General features: G+C 36.1%; 1 protein-coding gene across 1 annotated transcript in view; it reads right to left on the reverse strand.

The window, feature by feature from the left end:
* Positions 1 to 5213: 5213 nt before the first annotated feature.
* The window catches only part of LOC121592862 (eukaryotic translation initiation factor 5B), a 33857-nt gene continuing 12008 nt past the window's right edge, over positions 5214 to 27062 (reverse strand). Inside the window, exons 4-8 of the mRNA XM_041914706.1 lie at positions 25114 to 25190; positions 24546 to 24741; positions 24380 to 24487; positions 13468 to 13629; positions 5214 to 5893 (exon numbers count right to left, since the gene is read on the reverse strand). Of these exons, the coding sequence (XP_041770640.1) occupies positions 5786 to 5893; positions 13468 to 13629; positions 24380 to 24487; positions 24546 to 24741; positions 25114 to 25190 (651 nt within the window). The 3' untranslated portion in view covers positions 5214 to 5785. The remainder of the gene's footprint in view (positions 5894 to 13467; positions 13630 to 24379; positions 24488 to 24545; positions 24742 to 25113; positions 25191 to 27062) is intronic.

The raw sequence follows: 27062 nt of genomic DNA on the forward strand, positions 1-27062 counted from the left end.
TCAATCTCGTTCCCTAAATCTCTCTTTATTTATTTCTCTTTGATCTGCTTTAGTTATAATGTTTAGAATAAAATGGTATGAACGTTTTCATTTATCAGCTTGAACAACATTGCCTCAATTTATCCTACCCTTGTACTACCCTTGTACTACGAGATGAATAGGAGATAAAAAAAAATTGCCAGCTGATAGTATTATTTGAGATGCGATGTTGTGGGCTACTTTTGCGTTTTAGGACAGGGTTTATAAAAATGTTGCGGGAGGAAAATTGTTGCAAGAGAAACAAATCGATTTATTACTTTCAAATGATTGTTGTATATCAAAATTGATGCAAAATAATTTCAATTTAATTTTAAAACATTTCTGTGTGCAAAAATATGCACAGTTTTTTTTACATAAGCAGGAAAGTCTAGAAATGTTGCCGCAACATGTTCAACATGACCTACATGATCTTGCAGGGGTTAGCATTGCGTTTCGGCGAACTTTTTCATAGTCGTGTAGGTAATTACTAGATTTAAAAAGAACTTTTTAAGCAAATATTAGGAGTCAAATGTTGGGTTATATCATGCGTACAATAATCGTAAAAGATCCCTAAAATATTGTTCTATAATGATACATGTTGATGTCAAACGAATGGTTACGATAAATACATACGTTCAATAAATATGACAACATTATTAGCACATTGCAGACAGATCCAACTGCCATAAGATTATTGGAATTAATTATTATTGAGATATCAACACCATTCGAATAAATTTATGGTACATATGCATATTATGCTATTATTACTGTCTGTAAAATTTAATTTGTTTGCCCAGCTTTGTCCCTTTTTACGACAGTTGTTGCTGTTGTTATGTTGTATACAAAGATAAGTTTATTAATTCTCATTCACTTAATTGAAAATAGGTGTAAAAGCAAACATTTTTCCATATTTTAGTACAGAAACAATATTTGAAGGAAAGACAATGTGCAGTAAGAAATGCCTAAAATGTTAGAATATTTTGGATTACCCATGATTTATTCCACTACACATCTTGCCTACACGTTGGTGTTTACCACCAATTGCTGGTGCAATAAAAAAATTGTTTACAAAATTTTCGTAGGACAATTTACTATTCGTTATTTGCCCAATTGACATTTTCAGGACTCGAAAATCGTGGTTTCGGGCTATTTCCCTTAAATTAAAATGCACCAGTTTAAGGGACGTTTAGAACAAGTCCTTTAAAATCAACCGTGATGTGACTTTTTCATTGCTTTCTGTTCTGTCCATTGGAAGATAATTTGTAAGATAATGTGTTAATTTTGTCCATTTTTATTATACAATTTGTTTAACCTCGAATTAATGGTGTTTTGGAACATTTTGACCAAAATATGACAGATAAATTATAAAATTCTTCCACTTGAAAAACTAAATCGATGCTCAGAAAAATAATCAATCTAATGGCATCAACTTTTGAGTTTTACATGAAAACTGGCCACAATATTCGCAAATGATTTCATTGCGAACAAGTTAAGTGCAGCGTGCATTTATTGCGTATTATAGCCTCAACTCAAAAATGAAACTGTAGCATAAAAGCAGTCGTAATAGATAAAAAATGCCACCATAATCGCCCCCTTCAATACCTGTCTGCGCCTATCAGTTTGTATTGCTCATATGGAAGGAATAATATGCCAGCTTTCCGATCTTTAGAAGGATTTAATTTTTTAAGCATAAAAAATAGGCTACCTTCTTCTCGGCGGACTTTTTTACAGTTTCCTGCCCTCACGCTCTCTTCAGACTGCAGAGCCTGTACAACGCACACACTATGCGTACGGACGCGCGCGCAAGAAACGTAAGGTTACGCCGTGGTGATGATACGTGCGGTGTGATAGATGCGTCGCGTTGCGCAAGCGAAAGGAGATTAAAATTATGCGCATGCCCGCGCAAAATACGCCAATAAGCTCTGCCGGGTGCGGAGGCTTGTAAATCATCACAACAATGTTGCATGCAAATGAGATTCCAAACATCCACGCCTCGGCTAACAAAATGTTTTGATATCTCATGTTTCCTCCCCCCTCCCCCCTCCCCCTCATCACCGCTCTCTTCTCTCACCCATTTTCCCCTGTACGATTCTTCCGCACCTCCCTTAGGTTTGCGTGCATCATTATGTTTTTTACTGCGTTCTTTGTACGATTTTGGGACGCTTTTTTGTATTTGGTGGACAGCACGCAAACGGGAATGTTTTCCTGCAATTCAGAGATACTTTTTTGAGCAGCGAAGAGCGAATCACTGGCAAGCGAGTAATCGAGCCAATGGTAGTGGTATGGTTTGCTTTCAAAGGTCTTGGCAGAAGGATTAATTGCGCGTATTGGCCAGAAGCGTAAAGATACCCACGTGTGGCAACATGAATATAGTGCAAATTGTAGTGAATATAGAGTGAATAACACAGATTGGTTAAGAAGAGTACAGTACAGCGAGTCAGCCAGAGTCAGTGAAAGCAACTAAAAATCGTTTAATTACTTTTATACATTAAAATTACGTGTTGCTGCCAGCTGGTGAAACCGGGTACGATTCAGTTGATTAATGATTGATTGGATAAGCATTCAACCAAAAGAAAATTAGGCACAACGCCACGTTCAACATACTCCTGTATGGCTTTGTACTTTCCTGGAATTGCTATATACACTATGCAGATTTGGTTGTGCCAGACATATTCCCAACGCCACCATGCAACGAACAATTAGACATTCCGTGCACGGGAACGGATCACCTCATTTCACAAAGGTGGTCGTCATCCAATGCCGGATGCAACACCAATCGTTTGCCCATTTCAATAATCGTCACGGCTTTTGGTTTTGGCGCTGGGGTTGGCATCTCTAAGCGACAACAGCTAAGGATGCAAAAAAAAACAAAAAACAATGGATGATGACATATGATGTGCTTTTACAAATTAACAATGACCACTCTACTACTCACCCTACTTTTATCCATACCTACACAGTGGATTCGTAAAAGTGCAGAAATTGTTAGCCATTTTCCAAGCGCTTTACTGTAATAATGTAAATGCGAATTAAAACAAAGTTGATTCATTATAAAGATTGGGTCAACGAATCCACTGTACTTAACGTGGGATTGTAGTTTTCCACCCAACCGCTAACTATGCGTTATGAAAAATGTTATGAATATTAATGTAACATCGTAACAACTTTCCAGCGCATTTCATCATACATTTATTCTTTTTAGGCGAGAGCTTTAACGTGGGATTGTCGTACGGCGATAAACGTTATGGTTAAGCTTGCGTTCGCTGCATTACCGGTAACTAAGGGGGAACCTCCTACACAAATAGTAGTCGATGACAGGGACTTTCACTTTGCACAGTCTTGTTACAAACATCTGGAGCGACTGCGTAGGAACGCTGCTTCGCCAACGCATTTTGTCCATGGCAGAGTAGCAGAGTAAGTGTGCATTACGATAGAGGTGTACCGTGCCGCGACGGATAGGTCGTCGGACACCAGTATATTGCATGCTAAGCGCACGCAAATCTTACTTCAGTTTTAGGAGTATCCTATCCCACACGATAATCTATTACACACAGAGGTTGATGAGACGACACATATTCGTCAAAGCAATGTGACGTGAAATTTATAATTATATATATATTTTTTTTTCATTGTCTGATGGTCTGCCCGAGTGACGTCAGCCATTGCAGCCAAAAACAAAACCAAAAAAAAAAATTAATCCGCCGGATGGCTTTGATGGAAGTTGCTGACACCGACGCGCGCGTTGGCATCACAACGGTGCGCACAACACCACTGGAACAACCAGTGGAAGGAAACAAAAATCAATACCGGATGCGCTTTCGCATTCAATTGTTGCTGTGCTCGATAGAATTTCGAGACTCGTTGGGCAGGAATTCAACACCCCACCGGAAGCGCAACAAGTACGCTTAGGTATGCGCGCGCGTCGTGTATTTTGCGCGCATGTGGTCAATGGACGGCACCCAGTTGTTGCTGACCGGGCGGGCGGGCCCCACGACGTTTGCTGTGGTTGCGTTTGCCTGATGGCAATGGCAGCACCATATGTGGCTCAGTAAGTCGTTTATTTTCGCAAACGTCATATTGCTGCTGCTATCGCTGGTACTTAATGTTGCCTTTCTTTTACAAAGTGTTGGTGTCTATGTAACTTGCGCATCTGATTGTTTAAGTATTTTGATTACAGAATTGTTTGTCTATGCTTCACAGCTCCATGATATGCCAAACCGAATTGTGCGATCCCATGCGATACAGTGGTTAACTTGTGCGAATTAACAACATGCCCGTCGTGAGTTCAAGCCTCTTTTGGACCGTCTCCCCGTAGCAAGGATAGACTATCCGGCTGCGTGGTACTTGCCTAGAAGTCTCGAATGCCCTGTATTGGCTAACATGACAACGTAGATTGTTACGCCAAGAAGAAAAATATCCCCTAGTTCTCTATGAACCTTTACATTATTTATTTATTTATTTCTACAAATGTCCGCCTCAAGGGCTTAACAATGTTTCTTAATTACTAAGGAAAGGATAAGGATGAGGAAGAGTGAAGACGAGAACGGAAGAGGGATAAAGGAGTGTTAAAATCGAACAAATGATAGTATGAATTAAATGCAATCTGAGCTTTAAGGAATGGGTCATTTTTGCCCATATTTTTGCCCATTAAACAAGAGTTTCATGGATCTCAAGAGATTCGTGATTAAAAAATGTTGAAAGAGTTATGAATCTTTTAACGTCTTGCCCCATACATTCTTGCCCAATAGCCCAAAAAACAACGTCTTTTTCAACCCTTTTTAAAACACATCCAAAATAGATATTTTTGCACTTATTTCAACTGAAACTCTTTTATAAGCGGGGAAATAGATGTAAAATGGCTATGAGATTTAAATCGGCTTTTGATAAAAAAATTTATTGAATGATAACACGCAATGCTTAAGGTGGCACAATTGCCTCAAAATTAAACAAAAGAAACATATAAAACCGAATTGCACATTATTAAGTCTCTTTTTTCAAATTCGACGTAGTAAATAAAATACTAATTGAAAAGCGAACAGTACAAAAAATGGTTATGTCGTTGTGTCTGTACTATAAATACACGATTTGTGATATACATTTGTTGCTTATTGTTTAATCAATCATTAACTATATAAAACTTACCCAATCATACACGAATTTCTTCCATTCTGTAAATAAAACATCGAGTGATGTCAGTTGTACATTTTTACGAATCTATGTTTGCAAACAAGACGATACTGTATCTCTTCAAATCGACCTAGCATGAGCATGTGCTTTTCAATACATTGCTGCCTTCTGTATCAATGACAATATTTGCGTATCGGTTTAATTTTGTTCCAAAAAATTAAACATCAGTTTTGGCATATCATGAAATTACACATCACACCTACGGACAATTTGAAACACGTTTCGAAACAATTGCACACAATTCTAGGAAGGAAACTATTACAATTGCGCGTCAATACGCGACGGTGGCAGGGAAAAACTTTCGCAACAGGCAATGGAACTTTATAATTAGAAACATGAAAACTCAAATGTGTAGTACATTAAAACCGATATTAAATTATATCTGATACACACTCGCACTTGCCGGACTAGCATTGATAGAGCAAGGCATGACTAAGTTTGTGAAACATCACAATGGGATAGTTCCTTTTTGTGTGTACTTTGTGTGTCGAGCATTAAGGAAATATACCGAAAATAAAAAATAATAATATAAAAAAAAACACAATATCTAAATGAAGGCAACATGAATAAACACAATCTACAATATTTGGAAGGTCTTCTTCAGCTCCACCATAAGCGTCCAGTCGGATTTTAAAAGATCATCCCGGAAATAGTCCTTACAAGCATCGATGCTTTGACGGGAAATCTGAAAATAGAGAAAAAAAACAACAACTATTCAATACTACAGCAAAGAGTTACGTGTAACGAAAACAGTGAAACATAAGCAATTGAGGTTTTAACTCTCCTAATGTCAGCAATCATTCGTGATGAAGAGCAATAGAGGTCACACGTTCATTGACAAACACATTTATTGATTGATCATGTGGCTTCAATCGATAGTGGTGTCCTTGAACTGGAAAGATGAACCAATAAACAGGGAAAGGGCGCATATTTCTCCTCGAGATTCACTTCGTCACAAACATTTCGGGTCAAATAACCAATACAATCTGTTAAATTACTCTATTTCATCAGTACAATAGAGTAAAGAAGTATTCTAAAGTATGTAAACTATAATTGTTGTAACCGTTGTAGGGTTCCGCCGAACTGTCAGCCAAGCGCATCGCGGATAGGACAAAAAATAGTTTAAATAGGGAACGAAAGGCAGTTTCTGCCCCTTTCAGTAAATCGAATTCACCCGAGAGAACAAGCCACAAAACGCCTAAAATAAAAACTAATTTTTTGGCACCACGCCTAAGCCTAAAAAATTCGGTTATCTTTGTTAGTTTCTAACAATAATAAATAATATTTAGAATGGAAATATACGCCTATGACAAGAACAAATAGTATTCTCTTAATACACTAACAAACTTAGATCGCATCACTTTATCTAAATCGTCGAAAACTTTTTTAAAACATAACATAGCAAAATAAAATAGAGAAGATTTTTATACAATAATTCCAATCATTCAATTAATTTAAACCTCATTTCGGATTTATTGTATTCAATTCATTATTTTCTAAAGCGAAAAGTAACAATAGCACAGAAGTATGGTGCTATCCTTGCACACGGAACGGTGGGGTAGGACCGATGCTAGGAATTGGTGTTGGTTCCGATTGACGTCATCGCTTGGAGCTGTTTCTGGTATGATAACCCCCACTCGGAAGTTTTTCCCAAATTTCCCACCAAACCGCTACAACAACCACCTTCATGCTGCTACTACCCACCGTTTATGCCCAGAATTGTTAAGTTCGACGTCACAAACTGTAATCCACAACATTCCACACCCAAACACGTTATTCCTTCCAGAACCAGCCCGCCGCCGGGTCGGTTATGTATCGTTTCGAGGTTTGCAAAAGGTCGGGCTCGTGAAAACATAACGATATTTATAAGAAGATACTTGTGTGTACATAACATTGGCGGGCTTTGCTGTATGGCTACACAGACGACCAGATACACCAGGCCAGGCCCACCAACAACCCAGGAAGCAACCTGCTCAATTGTGCTGCGTTCCTGATCGCTGAGCTTAATATTAGTGGTAGGGAAATGGTGAAACACTACTAGCGAAAGTTAGTACTAAATCGGCAAGGAAGCGAGCCCGCGCAAAAGTCCCCGGGTAAAACAAGGACAGAACCGTACATAACATAACATAGGGCTCGGTGTGCGAAAGAGATCGAAATTTCGAAATGCACACAGAAGCGTACATAGGCAGCCCTCGATGGTTGTGGATATGCTTATGTACAACTACACTCACGGAGGGCAGATTCCTCAAAACCCCGCAGGAATGTACAGGGGGAAGGAGGATTGTTTTCTTGATGCGAATGCGCTCGCTGCTCGAAAAATCGATAAAATCCTGGGAATCGTGCCCGTGCCCGTGAAAGTAGGTCACTGGGATACGATGGCTGAACATTTGATTCACGCTTGCTTCATACTATATATGGGGGCCCCGGCCGCCTCGTATGAATGTTGCTTGGGTGTACTTTTATTTGAAATTGTATTTATTTATCTATCAAATACGATAAGTAAAATAAATAGAACATTTTAAAGATACACTCTTAGGCTTACAATAAAGAGAATCAATGCTATGATTGATTTATATTGAAATTATTTACTCTTTCAATAAGCATATCAAAGCATATAAGGGTAAATTAAGCAATCAGGCCTTTTCGGACCGTTCCTCCTGAATAATTTTTTGTTGTTGTGATGTTTACAGTTTTATATCCTATAAAATTCATTTTGCTTCGTTGATGAAACAGTGATAATTCAAACCACGTCTTGTATATAAGCTATATAGTAAAGTCAGGAAACCATAACAACAACCTGATATCCGTGTACAATACGTTGAGCTATTTTTAGCATACATGCCACATCCCCTACTACGGCCGGTGAAATTGGAACTGGATTACGGAGAAATGCCGTTATAACGGGCTTGGGGTGGGCCCAGTTCCCTATCGAATACGGCTACCACCAGCACCAAGGAAACACAAAACAACAAGGATCGGGAGGAAGGTATTGAGCGAATATAAATAAGGCGAGCTGTAGAGATATTTTTAGCTTTCAGCTAACCAGCCCAGCCTTCGTGGCAAGCCTATTATATCAAACGAGCCTCCCTGGCAGGCTTGCTTGTTCCCGATGTTGTTATCCCGATGCTGCTTTTGCTATATGTTCAATGCCCATCGCGCTTCAATGCTGAGCCTTCAGGGGACGGCCTTGAGAGAACGAGGCATGGATCCCACAGGATCCAACTCCCGGAAATGAACCCCAACCTTCAACTCACTGCTAGAAAATTAGGTCAACAATGACGTCAATGCTCGGTGGTGTATACTTTAACACAGGGGTTGGGTTTATGATATTTGCAGTAGCGTGCCTCGAAGTACTTTTTAGACGATAAATTGTATTTGAGCAAGACTAGCCAAAACCACATTTTCTAAATCCAAATTAATACACAAATGGAAGTTTTTCTAGTAAAACTTATTGTAAAGCAATATCGACATAAAAAATAAAGAAATAAACACTTGCTACGCTTTCAAGAATATAGTGGACAATAGAATGTGAAGAAGATTTTAGATGTAATGTTTAACAATCATCTATTTGTTATTAGGATTTTGTTCGGATTTCCTTACTCATGTGGATACATAATTGTGATCGACGTTGTACCCCGGGTTGTTAAAAGATTTTTTTGTAATGAAATGTAACATGTGGAACGTGGGGCAAAACAGATAGGTGGGGTGAAATTATTGGCGAAACTACTGCATTATTGGCCAACCATGAACGTTTCATAACCTAAGATAATTGAAAAAATTAACAAATTAAATGATTGCTCAAAACTATGTTATTTTCACCGTCTCGAAAATAAGCTTTCGTAAGAATTTAACACATAATAGGGCCCTTTCCGTTTTAAGTTCGTAGGCTGAAATTTTAGCCTGTCAGCTGTTTGCATTGTATAGCAGTTTTCGAGCAGCTATCAAAGTGGGTATAATGTACAGGTGGGCTTATCCCAAGGTGTATGAATTTAGAAAGCTGATTTTTATCGCTTCTGTTTCTGAATGAAGATTTTAAGAGTGTTTTATGTATTCGTCAAGCTTCCAGAAAGCTTGTTTGAGCAAAAGATTTAGGTACTCGAATCTATTTCTAGCTTGGAGGCTAGAATAATCTAAACTGAAAATTGCAGGCTAGTTTTATGTGTGGTTTTGTATGGAGTGTTTACATGATTTCAGCCTCCAACTGTCAATCTCCATACACAAAGCTGACTAGAATCGTGAAGGGCCCCAATGACAGAAAAAAGGATGTGTATCTAGGTACATGATATTTATCTATGATTTACGTGAAAAAGTAACCATTTTAATTTAATGTAAAACATTTAAGATAAAGTTTGTAAAATGTTTCACTTGGGGCAAAATGGTCATTCCAGCTTGGGGCAAAATGACCGGCATGTTTTAAAAGCAGCAGCATGCTGAAATTGTGCTGTAAGCTAAGGTCGCTACAATATATTGGCTTTAAGTTTATTTTTACAACATAAAACTGTGCTGTATATATACTCTATCGAAAAGAAAAAATACTGACATCGCGAGAATTATTGAAATATTCCAGCAGTTTACTAAATTTTCAACAAAATACTTTAACACTAAACTTAAATCTCTGCTCTAACAATTCTACCTAGATGGAAGAGCTTAAACCAAAACCCTAGGGCCAATGTTGTGGTGCATTTTGCCCCTTTGTTTTAATTGCTTTGACATTTGATAGATGACTATTTTGCCCCATTGCGAGACCATTTTATCCCGCACAATACATTTTCATGACTTTTGATGTTGATTTTAAATCTAGTAATTTTTAATATATTACCATAACATTTTATTTTATTAATTTATATTTGTTACTAATTCGCCTATTTATGATTGTTTTTCGTGAATAAGATGTTAATGCATCGGTTGCAGTCCAGATATCAGTGTAAAGTGGTTTACCCAATGAGATACAGAGCAAAATCATTAACAGTGTCATTTTTTTCCTATAAAATGTAACCGCCTTCATGTATATTTTTAAACGATGTTTTAAAATATGTTGCTTAAGGTCATTATGGACAAACAAATGTCAAATGTCAAACAAATGTGGTTAGTATTTACACTGTATTTTTTTTTTTTAAGTTGTGTCTGAAACAGAGTTAAATGTTTTCGCTGGATTAAAAATGGAAAGTCCAGTATTCAGATTACTACTAAGTTACATTGAGAGGTATTTCTTTAACGTTGACTCAAAAGCTTAACAAATGGTAATAGATAAATAGATATACCAATTATTCACTACTTTATATTACATGCAAACAAAAATTCGTTGCTTGAAGTCGATATATAATATTCGTTACTTTCAAATGTTATGAGTTTAGCCAGGAACGGGATATCGAATATATCGTCAAGGGGATAATTACTCTGATTGAGCCAGGATGTGTGCGATGAATTGAAATTAATTATGAACAAATAAATGCCTAAAATCAGTTAATAACTTTAAATGAATTAAACTATAACTATAAATGAATAATTATAAATAGAATAATTCCATTAGATTAATTTTAATACATGCATTCTATCGTAAAGGGTTTGGACAAAAAACCCTGTAGGTTATTGTTGGAAGTTTCAGAACTAACAAAACTGTTTCATTCGCGGTGCGTTGATTATTGTTAACATTATTTCAACCCTTAAGAAATGCTCTAGAGCTTACAATATGACATTTCATTGGTGTTTTCAACGAACTCTATATAGTTTGCATGTATTTTGCCAATATAATAATATAATAAATCTTAAAATTACTCACAATTCGTTCAGCTTACTGCATAGCATTACGAATTTAACAAACATATACTATTTTGCCTTTACACTTAGCCCAGTTTCAGCTTAGTTCCAGTTTATGTTGCACATTTGAGAGAAGAGAGAGAATAAGAGCGCGGTTCGCCGAATGGTAATTTGAAAACTGATTTAAAATGATAATTACTTCATAAACTATTACTTTGTACGTAAAATTAATTAGTAAATAATATGGGGGGAAAAAGAATATGAAGGAAGCTGAAAAAAATAAAATGAAACCTTCCCACAAACACAGTCACCAACTGATGATGCTTACTACTGATTTAGTACTGATGTGGATGCTTTCAAATGAGCTTTATGTGCCTTTAAGATTATATTTTTGCTGTTGATGAATGCTGGCGTAAAATTTCACGCGATTCAGGATATCAAACGTCTATTTTTTATATTGCCATGTGTGTGGGAAAATGTGTGCCATGTTATTTCTGATAGACCAACACACGGGTTTTCCTTAAAGACAGCGCCAAGCCCCTGTGTTTAACGTCCTTCCTCAATGTCTTCCTACTGCGCATGGCAGTTGGTGATAGAGATCAATGCACCCGTGCGGTGTCAGTTGTTTAGTCTTCCATTGACGTCATAGTTGAAATGTATGTTTTGATGCAAAAAACCCATCATCCCATTTACATCATTTACTTCTAAAAATATTACTTTATTATATTGTACTACACTATATAGCGCCGTACCTCTTTTTGTGTGGATTGTTCAGGAGTACTCAATTAAATGAGTCAAATATTAAATATATACTCTTGTATATATATATATATATATATATATATATATATATATATATATATATATATATATATATATATATATATATATATATAATGTATACTGACATACATTTTTGCAAAGCTTATTAACAATTTTTAGTTGATAAATGTGATACAAGATGAGGAATAAATACTATTTTGCTGGAACTTAAAGGTCATTGTGATCACATCGTTAGGTTCAACACGCATAAGCAGTTCCACTTTAGAAACAGACAAAGAACTTGTTAACAGCGAGAATATGCCAGTGTACCTAAACGATGACGTCATTGGATCGATCGATAGTCGCACGGTGCAAAATACGGGTTGGTACTTGTATAAACAAATACAAATTAGATTTATTTATCACGCCGACATTTATACAGCATTGGAATTGGAAATAGATACAGTGAGTCTTGTGCAAGAGAAAACTCAAGGGTTCTATAGAGAATGGTAGACCATCGAGATTTCATCTAATATTTTTATGAAAAGAAAACTTACAAGTGATTTTTATTTCAGCAAAATACACACAATATTTTATATTTTCTATGCTCAGGTAAAATCAAGCATGTTCTTCAAATATAATTGTAGACAAATTGTTTAAGGAATGGAAGATAAGTTGTAGAACTATTCAAATTGTAATAAATAATTTATATTCATACCACAAATAAAGAAAATCAAGACAGAGCGCGTGGCATAGGTGCAAATGGTCACGGGAATCGATGACCTATTTTAGGTGAACATCCTGCTATAGTTGGTTAGGTTTGACCTGATAACTCGCTTTCGGATGACGTCAGTGAATAGTGCAGCGTGTTTTTCGTCATCAATATGCACTTCCCATTTCCAACACAACACGGCTTAGTAAAATAAGTTTGTTTTTTTATTCCCACCATCAATATATTGGATTGCATAATAATACATACTGGTGAGGAATATATAAACAATGCTGTAATTACAACTTTATTATTACAAAAAACAGCCGAGGCCGTAACAATGTGAATTTAAATAAAATAAATAACTTTAACATTATTATGTAAGAATGGTTAAAGCATAATAAAATCATCAGAACATGAACGGTCTTACTTCTATTCTTACCCAACAACCGTCAACCAGCATCAGTAAAGAAACAATACTGGAGTAGCAATAAAAAAAATTACAGCAAAACATGACCACACGTGTGCCGGTAGTAGTATATTTTCATCCGAAGTATTTTTAATACAGGTACACATGTTTCGTCAACAAAAACCTATTTAAATATCGAAAAAGTCGGGTTTGAAAAACACGCGAGTTATTTTTAACCATTCACCATCGCATTAATGAGGCTGCCCTTTTTCCAAATATAAGACTCCCAACCTTAATTCTAGCGTTGTTGTGGTTGGTAGTACTTGCTTGTAAAACTATACGAACAGGTAACGTTAGCAAAGCAAACAGGCGGATGATGCTATTACCGCTCTGGCTTAAAATAAACAACACGCAGTCGCAAAATGCATTAGAATCGCCTTTCACAAAAATAGATTCAAGGGAAACGTTATTAGACCAAACCCCCAAAATTAAACAACAACATCCCAATAGTACAAAAAGATAAAACATTCATTGATTTTTGCTGTAGAGCGGGTGCAGCGTGAATTCAGTAGATTGCGCGTATCTAAATACAAAGTATGATTTTAGTATTTGTATAGCTTACCTTACTAACTAGCATGTCGGTTTCATCGAAATGACGACCATACATTTTGGGTGTCTCGCCTGGTATGGGTTCAATTTTGAGGCACACTTCTTGTCCTTTTCGAGCACTTTCCAATTGTTTATGGTTAGCTTCGATCGACGTCACGACGCCTATGTCTGTAAACTGTAATTGAAAAAAAACACACCTTTAATCCACGAACTATACACTTCGAGACAAGTAGTAATAATAACAAATAAATATATAAAATAAGAAAATAATATTAAAATTCCACTCATTCGTGGGATGCACACCAAATACACACTAATAAAATAATTCGATTGTAACATCTTAAAACCTAAATATTTAATCTTATTTTCTATTGTCTTCATTGCGCCCATTGCGGTTATAGTATTCATGGTTTAAAGAAACGAACCGTTTTCGTAATGCATTTTATTGGTAAAAATCAGATTATACGCCAATCTCAATGAGCTGTAAAACAGGTGGAAATGGTTGGGGTAGCGACAATGTGAAAAATATGATTTGTAATGATAAGCCGTTAGTACAACATCCACGTGATAATATTTATTAACGACCCTGCTCGTGATAGGGCGTTATCCATCAATTACGTTACATACATTTGACGGGTTTGCGATTAATTGACGAAAGAAAAGCTTAGCTTAAGATACTTAAGATATGATGATGATGATGATGATATGTCCCACCTCTTACCCCAACACAGGTTTGAGAAGGACGGAAGTATCTTTACGATAATATTACTTTGATAGGTATATTGAAATATTTTGTACGAGCAAGTGGTGACATCGGAAAATCCTCAGCGGAACCCACCAAGCCATACACATCCAAGGCGACCAACATAGTTTCATCAAGAAAAAACGGGTCATACTCCATCGAATACAATGGTATTCCCTGACATCCTTTACGTAGCTTGTCAAGAACCAATTAATGGATCTGGCGCACGACTTAACAGGACACAATCTTAATGAAGATCGTGATGACAACTGCAGTTACACATTTAATAAGGACATGAGACATCTACACATATTTCATATTATACAGTTTGTTTAACATATATGACGCACTGAATACTAAAATTTGATTTTTAGATAATTAAAATTGCAGTACACCTAAAAGCACCTGTTTTGATTTGACAACCCCAATTAATTTAAACCTGGTAGGTTACAAACAAACCGAGGACGGACTTAAAGTAGTGCGTGCTATTTGGATCGATAGCGGATTGTACGTTTCGATTGTTGGTTCATAATTCTATTACTAATTCCATAACTCTATTAATTAGCATAGTGACCTCTAACCTTTTTAGGATCACGAACCATTTGGCGTTGAAAATGGTGCGGCCCACATATATTGAGGGCATATATTTTGTAGACTTCGTTCAAAACTTTTTGATCAAAAATTTTGTAAAAATCTTATTCTAGACATGCCTATTGAAAATGTAATCTTGATTGTGGGAAATAATTGCACGATATGTATTAAACTAAACCCTACTTTTGAACAATCAATTACTTCGCGGACCACTTCTTTTAACGCCACGGACCACAAGCAGTCAGCGGACCACATGTTGGAGACTACTGCATTAGCATAAATTAGGATAACCCATTACTGCCCGGGTGTATACAAAATTGATTCAAATGACATCAAACTTTTTATTGCACTAAGGTTTGTGAAAAAAGGGACGAAAAACTTTTTTTAGATGTTGAGATACGTAATCTGTGAAATACGTAACATCACACTTCAAACAAATCTAAATTGTGCATCGGATGCAATATGCACATCTTCGTTCAGTTTTGGTTGGACTAGTATTGATCAAATCATTATTCCGTCATTCCGATCATTGAATTACTCCGTCAGACATAACTTCATTCGATATAATTTTTCGATGACACAAAACTTTCTGTTTGTTTGTCACACATTTGAGGAATAATGAAAGTAAAAAAATGAGAACTTTGATATCTACTTTTGTGGTTCCATTTACTTCAAACTTTGCGCACTTCAATGAAACAATAAAAAGGATAAATGATCTGATTTTTACACAAATAGCACTCTTAAATGATCAGCTTGTAACAGTTTAGATCCATAGCAGTTAGCTTTCCAAACACGAAGTATTTTGCGTAATCAGTTTTCCAAAAACGGAGTATTTTACGTATTACGAGACAATTTTTAAATGTGTTAGTTAGTATAGAAAACCTATTTTTCGAAGTGTCTGTATAGTGATGGTAGGACCCTAAAATCGGTTTTGTAATACGTTGTATAACAATGGTCCTAAAATTTAATAAAATACAAAAATGTAAAATAGTATTTTGCACCATTCAGTGTTGTTCACTGTTTTGCACAGTACGAAAAACGACTGCCCATATAGTTATGGTAGGCGCTGTATGATGAACATAAACTATTACAATACGATTTTGAGGATCAGGTTTACATATCCTCACTTAGTGCCCCGTAATCCGCCCTGAGACTTGCCCACCTAATTTCGCGGGAATTTATGAGTGCAGCAATGGTTAAATAAAAGTTCAGTATCGTTTTACGTTACTTTATCTAATGTAAGGACATTCAAATATAGGTGTAAACGGACCATTTTTATTGTTATTTCATTTTAAAACAGGGGTCTCCAAATTACGACCCACGGGCCGCATGCGGAGTCTTTAATGCTGCGCGTAAATCCTTTATAAAGGTAATAAAGGCTATATGTTTGACTAATTAATCACCATTTCAATTTTGACTGTTTAAAAACGAATATCAAGCTTCAATAAAAGATAGCTGTAGAATTATTATATACTCAGTTAGTATTTTCTAATTAAATCGTGATTTGAAATTTCACTCATTCCAAATTGTTGTTGTTTGAACAGTTTAGAGAGGCTTTGGCTCCAACGGAGTCTTACAACATAAAAACAATATATTTTTCAAAAATAATTTGGAAAAAAAATGATAAAAAGGCATGAAAAAATAACGCACAAGGTATTTTTTAAAGGTGCTACTTAATGGTTTTATGAATGGAAAATGTATGCATTAAGATGTACAGCGATTCAGAACTAAAATAATCAAGGTATCTTTTCATGAATGAACTATATTTCCACTGAGTGCGCGCACGCTGGAACACAAGCGGTCGCCCTTAAACTTTACTGTGAACTATATAGTGGAAGCTGTCATGTAAACAGGACAAAAAGGACAGAACTATTACATCATGCGCACAGTTTTTTTTTCTAATGAGAGAAAAGATAGCTCAATGAGAGCAACTGGTTTTGGAGAGGGAACAATCAAGAGTGAGAGGGAGAAGAAAAGAGTGTGTGTATGTGTGTGTGTGTGTGTGTGTGAGAGAGAGAGAGAGAGAGAGAGAGAGAGAGAGAGAGAGAGAGAGAGAGAGAGAAAGACCAGATGTAGCGAGCAATAAACAGCACAAAATATAAAAAAAACGATAGTAAAGAAAATTAGCAACTTTCCGTATATTAATCTTTTATTTATCTCAAACATTTTACCGAATCCCTTAAGAGAGACTAGTCTGATTTGTCAATGAAAACCCTGGAATATAAACATTCCTGGGGTGGCGCAATACACTCACACAATGACAAGGTTCAAATGAACTGAGACAGCCACAACCTAACTGAAACCATTCATAACACGTATCGAACGAAAATTGCTCTGAGTGTACCGTAGGAGAGTCGTTTTCATTCACTAACCATGGAAGGAAAAAAACAACATAGAATGTGCGCACAGTCGCACATTGTTCATCGATGTCATCTTGCCACTATAAATGTAGTAAAAAAATTAAGTAAAGCACTTTCTAATATAACAAAATTTTCTCTACCATCCTCATCTAACGTGTTATTCAAGTTGGGAAAATCCGTTTGGAGATGATAAATGAAGAGCTATTTTAAGATAATATTCGAATGAAAAATAAATCTCCTGCAGTGTTTAGCTGCCTAAGGGGCATCCGAATACGTTTATTTTCGTTCACCACCAGTCTCGCACATCCGGAGACGGTGAGTATGTTTGAAATTTACGAACGAACACCATTCATGTAGATTTATGAATAATATCTGTGCCAATGCTTAAAACTTATTTTGCCTAGTATATAAAACTGATTCCACAAACACCAACCACAAGAAAATGCAAATCAAACATCATGCAACTGATTAGAGATTGTAACTATTCAAAACGTTCGTCTCTGTCTAACTCTGGGTATAGCATTGTTTAGTTTTATCAATCACTGCCTGTACATTACGGAAATTACATGCAAATTAAACGAATCTATTATTCACCACAACATAAAACATCCTGCTAGCAGTTTCGTATAGCAGTTTAATGGAACAGATAACAGAAATTCTTCGAACATTGGACAATGGGAACGCCCATGTACTTCTAATCACTACTAGACATTGAGGTGCCAATGTAGAGTTATAAAATCGCTATCTCGTTATTCCTTATTTTATCATTGTGTATACAAATAACAGCGATACGTAAACAACGATACACTCGTACGGAAGTAAGCTATATTCGCCGCAGGGACATTTTCTCGTAGACGAAAAAATTTCAATCAAATGTCAAATATATGTACTGCACAAACATATTTTTACACAAAAGCGTGCTGCACAATACAATTTTCGATACGCATGGCACTGGTGACGATTTGTATCATATTTGAAGCAATATTTCAAACATGTGTATACTAAACCGTTACAATTTGTTAAAAATAAAATTTAAACTTCTTTGCAATAGGCAAAAAATTATTAATATGAAGATTTTTTCATTATTTTTTATCGGCTCAATTTAACCTCAATTAACCGGGTAGATCATCATTCAATTGTATTCGTGGTGATACATGTAAAAAGTGAAATGTTTCATGTACTATGAAATATACGATCACACGGCTTTACAGAATAAAAAAATTGTTTGAAAAAATTACCTTTATGTAAATTATTTCACAATTTTACACCATTTTTTATATTTCATAAATTGAAATCAAATCTTAACAAAAGGTGTATGATAAAACAGTAATAAGGAACTGGTGCTAATGTTATAATGTAACAACAATTTGATGTTAATAATGAGAAATAGATTGATGAAAACTTTTCATTTTGTATGTTTTTTTGACTTGAATTTTTAAAACTAATAAGTTTACACTAAACATCTCCAATCCTCCACAGGCTATACGGTACACTCAGAGCAACACACAAAGCATACTTAAATAAACTAACCACTTTTCTCAGTTGGAAGGGCAAGACCGTATTGCTGAATTATTGTTTTTATTTACTTTTGAATTGGTTTCAGTTTCAGTATTTCAGTAGTTTCAGTAGTGCACTACAGGCAGACATAAAACTCATTTATTTTCAATTGATGGTCGTCAATTCATTTGGTTATTAACAAATGTAATAAATTCTTATCCAATATCACATCCTTAGGGGCTTGTTCTTACGCACATCACATTTATGTGTTTCTTCTATTTAGCATTATAGCTTAGCACAGCTTTATTTGGTGTAGATTGTCAGTTTGGGGGATGGCCAGAGCATTTTGCCTTGCGCATTAACGTTTGCTGTTCACGGTCTGTGGTTATGGGAAAGAACCGGTGGGGCCAGCAAAATGTGAAGATATGTTTTGTTTTTCCCTTCCATTGCTTAGTATGGCTAGCGTGCAAAACACACGACACGACCGACTCCATCCACGTATTGTGTGGCCATGGTCGGACATAAAGATCATTTTGAATTGCGTAACACATGTGTCAGACTGTGATGAATATCAAATCATCAACTACGCTAGATCCCATCGGCACTATGTCACGAAAATTTCGTATGGTTACCATGACACGTAGAAATACATATGGAAGTAGAGTAGATAATATGCCAAGAGGCATACGATGATGAACGTTTTAAAGTTTTCATAGATCAGAAATTATTTCAGATTCCTTTTCTATAGATTGATGCTCCAAGAGAACCAATCGGTTGTGAGGTTCACACGCTCTCTTCTAAATGTTCTGGGTTTATGTTTCTTGAATTGTTTAATCCAAAGTACATATACATATGTATATACGCCATGGACTGACAATAAGTATTGCGATTAAATGTTTTGAGCTGATTTACTGTTTTGCGTAAACATTAGCCCTGTCAAGTTACTGAGTGTATTACGTGTTTTATTGGTATTCGCCCTACCACATTGGTATTTACCCTAGCGTTGTATGTGAATAAGTTCCGTTACAATCTATTTGCATGATGTACCCATCTGGTATTTTAATGTAGGGCAACATCTATCTAGTTCGTGTAAAATGTAAACCTTTATAAAATTTTAAATTTTAAATTGCTATCCTTATTATAATCTCATTTTACTAAACCTCTTGTGAGGACAACGCCGGACAGGTTCGAGTCCGACATATAGCTCGAAAGACTTCGATCACGTAATTATCATGTGCCTGATCACGCAAAATATGTACGTGCTTGTATAGTATAGAATGTGTACGTGCTTGTGCTTCTGCTAGAATTACTAGAATTAATTTTTGTTTGATTTAAATTCGAAATAACCATAAATAAACATATAACCCCATCTCATTGCATACTAGTACCAATAATTAATAGGTTGAATATGTATATTTGGCTGTGGGCAGCACAAAAATCACGATCACTGTAACTGTGCAACATGTGACAAGCGGCTAGCATAATATATAATTTCCTTCAAATCCAAACAACCAAGAACGAAAGAAACGCCAAATCTGATGGATGAAGTGTGTGGAGAAGTCACTACTCAGTCAAGGTGGAGTGCTGCATCACAAAAAAAAACCGAGCCAACAACATCCGGTGACTGGACGATGGTTAGTTGCTTTGGATCAAGCATAAACTTCCACAAGAGATCTGATGCAAGCACAAGCGCGCCACATTCAATCAGCTACCTGTAGAGCAACCTCCCGTAGGGCAAGAAAAAGTAAAATCAAAACAGGAAGCGCTGAATCGTCGATTGGTTGTTTTAGTTATTTCATTCCTCTTTTGTACACTGCAGATAGTGTATACTGCTTCATTTTTTGCCTTTTTAATGGACTTTATAAATATGGATAAATTTAATATTATACAAATGTGTTTTTAAGGCTCTGCCGATTCTGCATGCCTGTATTCACATAAACATTCAAAAATTCCCACTAAAGAAAAACGTACAATAATTCTATCGAGCTTAGATCATCTCTTTTCGCCTGCATATCTTTTCGACAAAATTAATCGAAAATGGGAGAGATTGATAATTTCTGCTAGAATTCCTAGAATTAATTTTTGTTTGATTTAAATTCGAAATAACCATAAATTAACATATAACCCCATCTTATTGCATACTAGTACCAATAATTAATAATAGGTTGAATTTAAACGTTGCCATCCAAAACGAATGATCCGGTAGTTCTAGTGGTAACACAAAAATGCACCGTGTTTTAGCGTGTGTAACGCGACCCCCACGACCCAATAACATGTCCGTCATTAGTTCAAGCCTATAATGGACCATCCCCCCGGAGCAAGGATTAACTATCCTGCTGCGTGGTAATGAATTAAGTCTCGAAAGCCTGTATAGGCCGGTATGTCCGCGTATTGCGTATTGACGTTACGCCAAATAGAAAAAGAAAAAGAAAGATAAATAAACTGATATCCACTGATAAATTATTCAAAAGGTTGCAAAAAAGTTAGGTTTATCATAGTTTTACAAAAAAAAAAATATTTTTTTTGTGTTATTATTCATGATTTACATTACAATTCATAAAATTTGCTCCGTTTCGTCCTCATTTCTATTATCAAACGAATTTACAATTATGTCACCCTCATTATTACAACCTGCATAAATTGCATTCCCTTGCAATCGAAAAGTGACTACCCGCGTATAACGATACCTCAACCTGATTTTGATCATTTTTGTCCTAAAAGGTAGGTGGTCGTTTTACACGCTAAAATACGGTATAAAATGCATGTCTAACCACTTCTACTTCCATTCATTTTCTTTACATTAGGACACCTGACCTCAGACAGACAGTCAGACAGAGAAAATGTAAACGTGAAGTTAATTACCAAAGGAAAAGAAGGAACATAAGAATTCAGCTCTAGTGTCCCGACTACAGTATCTCTATAACGCCCTTGGAAAGCATAACGTAGCGCTGGATCGATAAAAATGAATATATATGTATGGACTCGATGAATAAGACATGAAAAAAAGGATTTGTTGTTTTCAATCAACTGGATGAATTCGCTTCAAAATTACATATTCTATTGAGAACAAGTTGCAATAAATAAAGCACACGGGGACATAACAATAAGCTGCTTTTTGCCAGTATTACTTGAAACTAGCAAATCATTTAATAGGTTTGACACACTATTGCCATTGTTTAAAAAACCCTCTCGGTTACAAATAAAATAACCCTCAGCGGTTAACAAAACAAACTAAATATTTTTTGCTACTTAACCACATCGTAATTTTACAGTTTATAATTCCAAGAGAACACAATTTATTTTATACGAATATACATTCCAGCCCCAAATAGACCGTGCCGCCATACGTAGGACTGACTATCCTGCTATGGGGGGATATCAATAAGTCACTGAAAGCCAACCCCACAAGTGGGTTGGCAGGCCTTGACCGGCAACGGTTGTTGAGCCAAAGAAAAAAAAAAAATAATAAATACATTCCATCCGCATGACCCACGTACAATTTAAAAGTATTCTGAAATCGTCATTTGCGATTGGGGTTTCAGTTCAGCTTCCTAAAGGTCTTAGGGCCATGGAATGGGAAATTATGTCATATAGTAATTGCATAGTATGGCATTCTTAAATCCATACCAATGCATTGCACAGTTGCCAGAACAAGACACATTTAACGAGCATCGGAAGAGAGGGGAATATTCATTCACGCTATTCTAGCCAACCCCATTCAAAACAGAACTTTTCATTCACACAACGCTCGTAGTAAAAATCGTTCCATTGAGAAAGCCAGCAATCGAACGAAACAGATGTCTCGCGAGTTTTTACGACCGGAAGAACCGGAAGTACAGAAGGTCAGCCAGAAGGCGAGACAAGTAGATAAATTATAGATACCAGATACAAGCGCAAGCAGGACAGGCGATCGGAACGGATACGGAATAACACGAACATGTACTTTTCTAAATTCCATTCCATTAGTTACCATCCCGTCCCATTGACATAGGCCGGAAGTAAAACAGAATAAGAATAACACCAACAACCGATTACCACAGCAGCAAGAAGAAGCAGCTCAAAAGTATAGAAGAAGAATGAAGAAACCTGCCTCGTAGCATGAGCGGAATAGTTCCGGTCGAAAGCGGAACAACGATCAAAACCACCCTACCCTGCCTTCCTTGTTACCTCGGCTTTCTTAAATGAAAGACCGGAAGAATAACATCCGGAAATTATGTTTGGTTCATTCCTTCTTGTTCATTCTTTTGCGTGTGTTTGTTCGCTTATTCGTTTGTTGGTTTGTTTCCGATTTAATCCCCCACACGCTTAACTACAGAGGCTTCCTTCTTCTTCCATACGACTCCATACGACGTTAGAGGAAATGAAGAATTTACGATCAGCTGCGGTGCTAACGCACGATACAGAATGCGAAGCATATGTTTGCTCCGGATCTCGTTATTTACCCCTCCCGTACGGTCTTACTACTAGCCACTTCCTTCCGGTCGGACTGTTGTTTCCCCGTGTACGCATAGAACACAAATTTGCGTGACTTTACGTACACATGTGTCTAGACTGTGGGATTCATACAGCAGATGATTTTTTTCTCATTGATTTGTTTTGTTTCAGCAACTCCGTCGTATCATTGTTTCACAATGTTTGCTTTTTATTTCATTAGATTATCATTTAGCTTTTTTGTCCCTCCAAAAACATGATTTTTTACGACAACACGAAGTAGATATATAAACGCAATTTCGTTTTACGCAAAACGTTAAAACATTACTTTGAAGATAAAGGTTTTAAAACCATTTCTGATGCTTATAAATCGAAGTGTTGAAAGATAAAAAGTTACTACTGTAAGCAGGTTTTATTACTACTTTTACAGAATATTATACTCTTATAAAATGAAATGAAGAACATAGTATCTACCGGATTGAATCAAGTAAAACTTGTTTAAGCTAATATTATTAATTTTAAATTATTTTTAAGTTGTCACTATTGCTCATTCGTCTGCTTAAACGAATCTAGCCTTCCACTGCTAGAATCCAATTGGGATTGTCATTAGTGATGGGAGCTCTAGATGGGATTCGTGAATCCACTCCGACTCAGACTTTCTTAATCCGGAACCGACTCCGAAATTAATATGGCTTCGAATCCGACTACTCCCAACGAATCGTTCAGCAAACTGAAATGTTTGCCATTGAATTCGTTTCACTACCATTCTTGATTTGTAGAGCAAAGTACTTACACTACAAAAGAAAGCTAATAAGCAACCCTAGCTTCTAGCTACTAACATTGCTGTCTTCATAGCTACACGTATAAGCATTCGATCGTCAATGTACGTACCGGCAAAAGACGTATATTGGGGTTTCCATAGTTTTCTGGTTGTTGCCAGATTTATGTTTTGATAAATCTTATGATTAATTGTTTGCTTTCCTAGTATGTTTGATTCTGAACTGATCGGGATTCGAATCCGAAAGCAACTGGATTTGGATCAATCCAAATCCGACTGCAGGCCCATTTTGTCCTTCACTAATTGTCATTTTCTAATAGATTCTGAACGAAGATGACTCTCATACAGATTTAAGCATGACGATGGAGATAAATGGAAATATTCATTTATGCATTCATAGAAAAATAATGGACATCAAGTTATATGTAACTTTCACTGCTGTGTTAATCTGATATTTCATAATACTGTTATTGTATTTTAGTACAACACAATATGATACTGGTGTTAAGGTACAAAATTTACATACCTCTTTGCTAGGCACTGTGATTGGCGTACCTTCCTTGACGATACCAGCCTCAACCATCACTCCCATCACGATTGGGTCACGACTGTTAAACACACACTGGGGTAGAATCTGTAATGAGATAGATTTTTTTGTTACCTTATGGCCTTTAACAAACTCATCCATTTACCTTTAATTTGCAGGGGAAAACGGCAATGGTTTTAAATTCGTCCCGTTTGCGCTGCTTGATTTCTTCACGATAGGCCATGAACTTGTCAAACAGATGGTAAATGATATCCGCTTGGAAAATTTTTACACCCAAATTGTCTGCCAGATCTTGAGCATCTCTCTCAACCTTCACATCGAAAGCTAATATAGTAGCATACCTGGGAAGATACAATATTATGATTATGTTACGTATGGATGCTTTCTCTTTGGATTTTTTAAATGTTTAGTACATGTATTTTTAATTTATGTATAAAATTAGGTTTTAAAAATGTATTCCAATATGTAGCGAGATATTTGATTTATTGTACACACTCGTCTTAAATCCAATAAGGCGCATCTATCAATCGCCCACTGGTTAAGACGAATGAATGGTTAAGACGTGTGTGGCTCTTTTTTGATATGAGAAAAAACATTTTACAGAAAGACAACACATTAATTTAAAAACAATGTAACAATTTAATTGGTGTTCAATTAACTAAGAACCTATATCAACAGTAATAATTCCAACGTATGCTTAATCATTTACTTACTGATTTTCATGCTCCAACATGGTCGATGCTTTCATAACGTCACGTTTAACGACTGGGCCGATTCTTATGCCAGAGTACTGAAAAATAAAATACGCAGAATTTTACGCATAAGCATGAGATTTTTTGTATCCTTAACATAACATAATATTACAAAACACTAGTTCCTAAACTGTAGATCGTGTCTCAATTCCCATCCAAATCACCCTAGCACTTTTATATTGTTCTATCATACTGTATGAACACAGCCGAGCATTTAACATACTTTAACTTTATTCAGATGCATTCTCGTCAAAATATGTGGTATAAAAGCAAACTAATTCAATGATGCAATATGCAATATTTGCTAAGCATCAATCCTTTTCTCCCATGGGCATACTGCAAACCAATTCATATGTTAAATGTTCATAACCTTCCAGCTACTTGCTCGGTACTATCTATCATACCAAAAACGCAAACAAACGCTCAAACTTTTGTGAAAGTTTTGTCTCGCAATACACAATTCCACATTTGCTTAGTAACGCCACACTGGTTCTCATTTCCATGATAAGCAACAGTGCGGTGAGTACAGTGGAAAGAATACCTATTGTTTTACGTTTCCTGTCGTTTGTCGATACAGGAACATCAACACAACCACGCAATAACAATTTTATTTCCATGACCAAAACCATTTCGAGCCAAATTACATTCCCGTGTTCGCGACCGGCTTTCGCGAAGCTTTAACCAGTGATCAACAAGCAAACAAACTGCAGCTCGACGGTTTGGCAGTGTTTCGCAAGAATTGTTCGATCAACCTGAATTCCCATTCAACCAGCCAACCGTCGATGTTTGCTCATTGCGTGATGAAAGACACCACAATAAGCCTTTTGCATTTATTATCAATTTGACTATTTTCAACGAAGAAACATATTTAGAAAGATTTATTTATTTATTTATTTCTTTATTTATCTATTTATCGAAACGTTCAACCGTAACTATACTATACGCATTGTCCAAATTTTCTATCAAATAAGTTATATCATATAAAACTAAATTAATTATAACGTACATGTACTAATCATATTGAACTAAAATTTAAAATTCAATGTTATAAATAGCCACAGGAAACAATGTGCCACAAGCCACGAACTGGGACCACAAAAGCCACTTTCCCACAATTGTGACCTTGATTAAGCCAAGCGTGCTCGGGAAATGACATGGTAAGCAGAGTTCATATTGTGTATTTATGAAACTGTCCAATTTATGCACAACAATTACACAACTACTAAGCAGCCCTAAGAACGTGAAATATTCTATGACTAGTGTTACGATAAGTTGATTTGATCGAAGGGAGTAAAAAAGGACACAAAAGTCAGAGACATTGACAGTTATAGAAAATCGTGTCATTACGTATCAAGTAATACATAAAATTATATTTAATAGTGTAAAATAATGTGAAGTGAACTGGTCCCTCTGAACGCTTAACTATGTTGCAATGGGTTCACCAATAAGTCGCAGATAGCCAAACCCAGTAGTGACTTAGGCAGGCCGACTTAGAAACAAACAACTACCGAGGAGTTTCAAGAATCAAAATGTTGTATGTTTTCTGCATTCGAGTATAGAGCTAATATATATCGTGAAAAAGTATTATTACCAGTTGTAACATCAATCTACTTTATAGTCACAAAGTCCGGAAGAAGTTCAGCTCTGCGATGAAATTTTTAATACATCATTTTAACAATACAATTAATTTGTACAAATATCTGCGACATCATATTTACGATCGTCGATCGGAAACGCAATTTACTTTCCGCTTAAAGCTATGAGAATAATGCAATACTCCTAACTATTATCGTGCAAAGGTCATTAAGATCAGGGCGAATCTTGCCTGTTGACTAATATAGTCGTCTATGACAATAGGGCAAACGATTAAAAAACACAGTATTTTATTATCAGTTACGCGAACATCATGC

The sequence above is a fragment of the Anopheles merus genome, chromosome 2L (genome assembly GCF_017562075.2).
Source record: "Anopheles merus strain MAF chromosome 2L, AmerM5.1, whole genome shotgun sequence".
Lineage (NCBI taxonomy): Eukaryota > Metazoa > Arthropoda > Insecta > Diptera > Culicidae > Anopheles > Anopheles merus.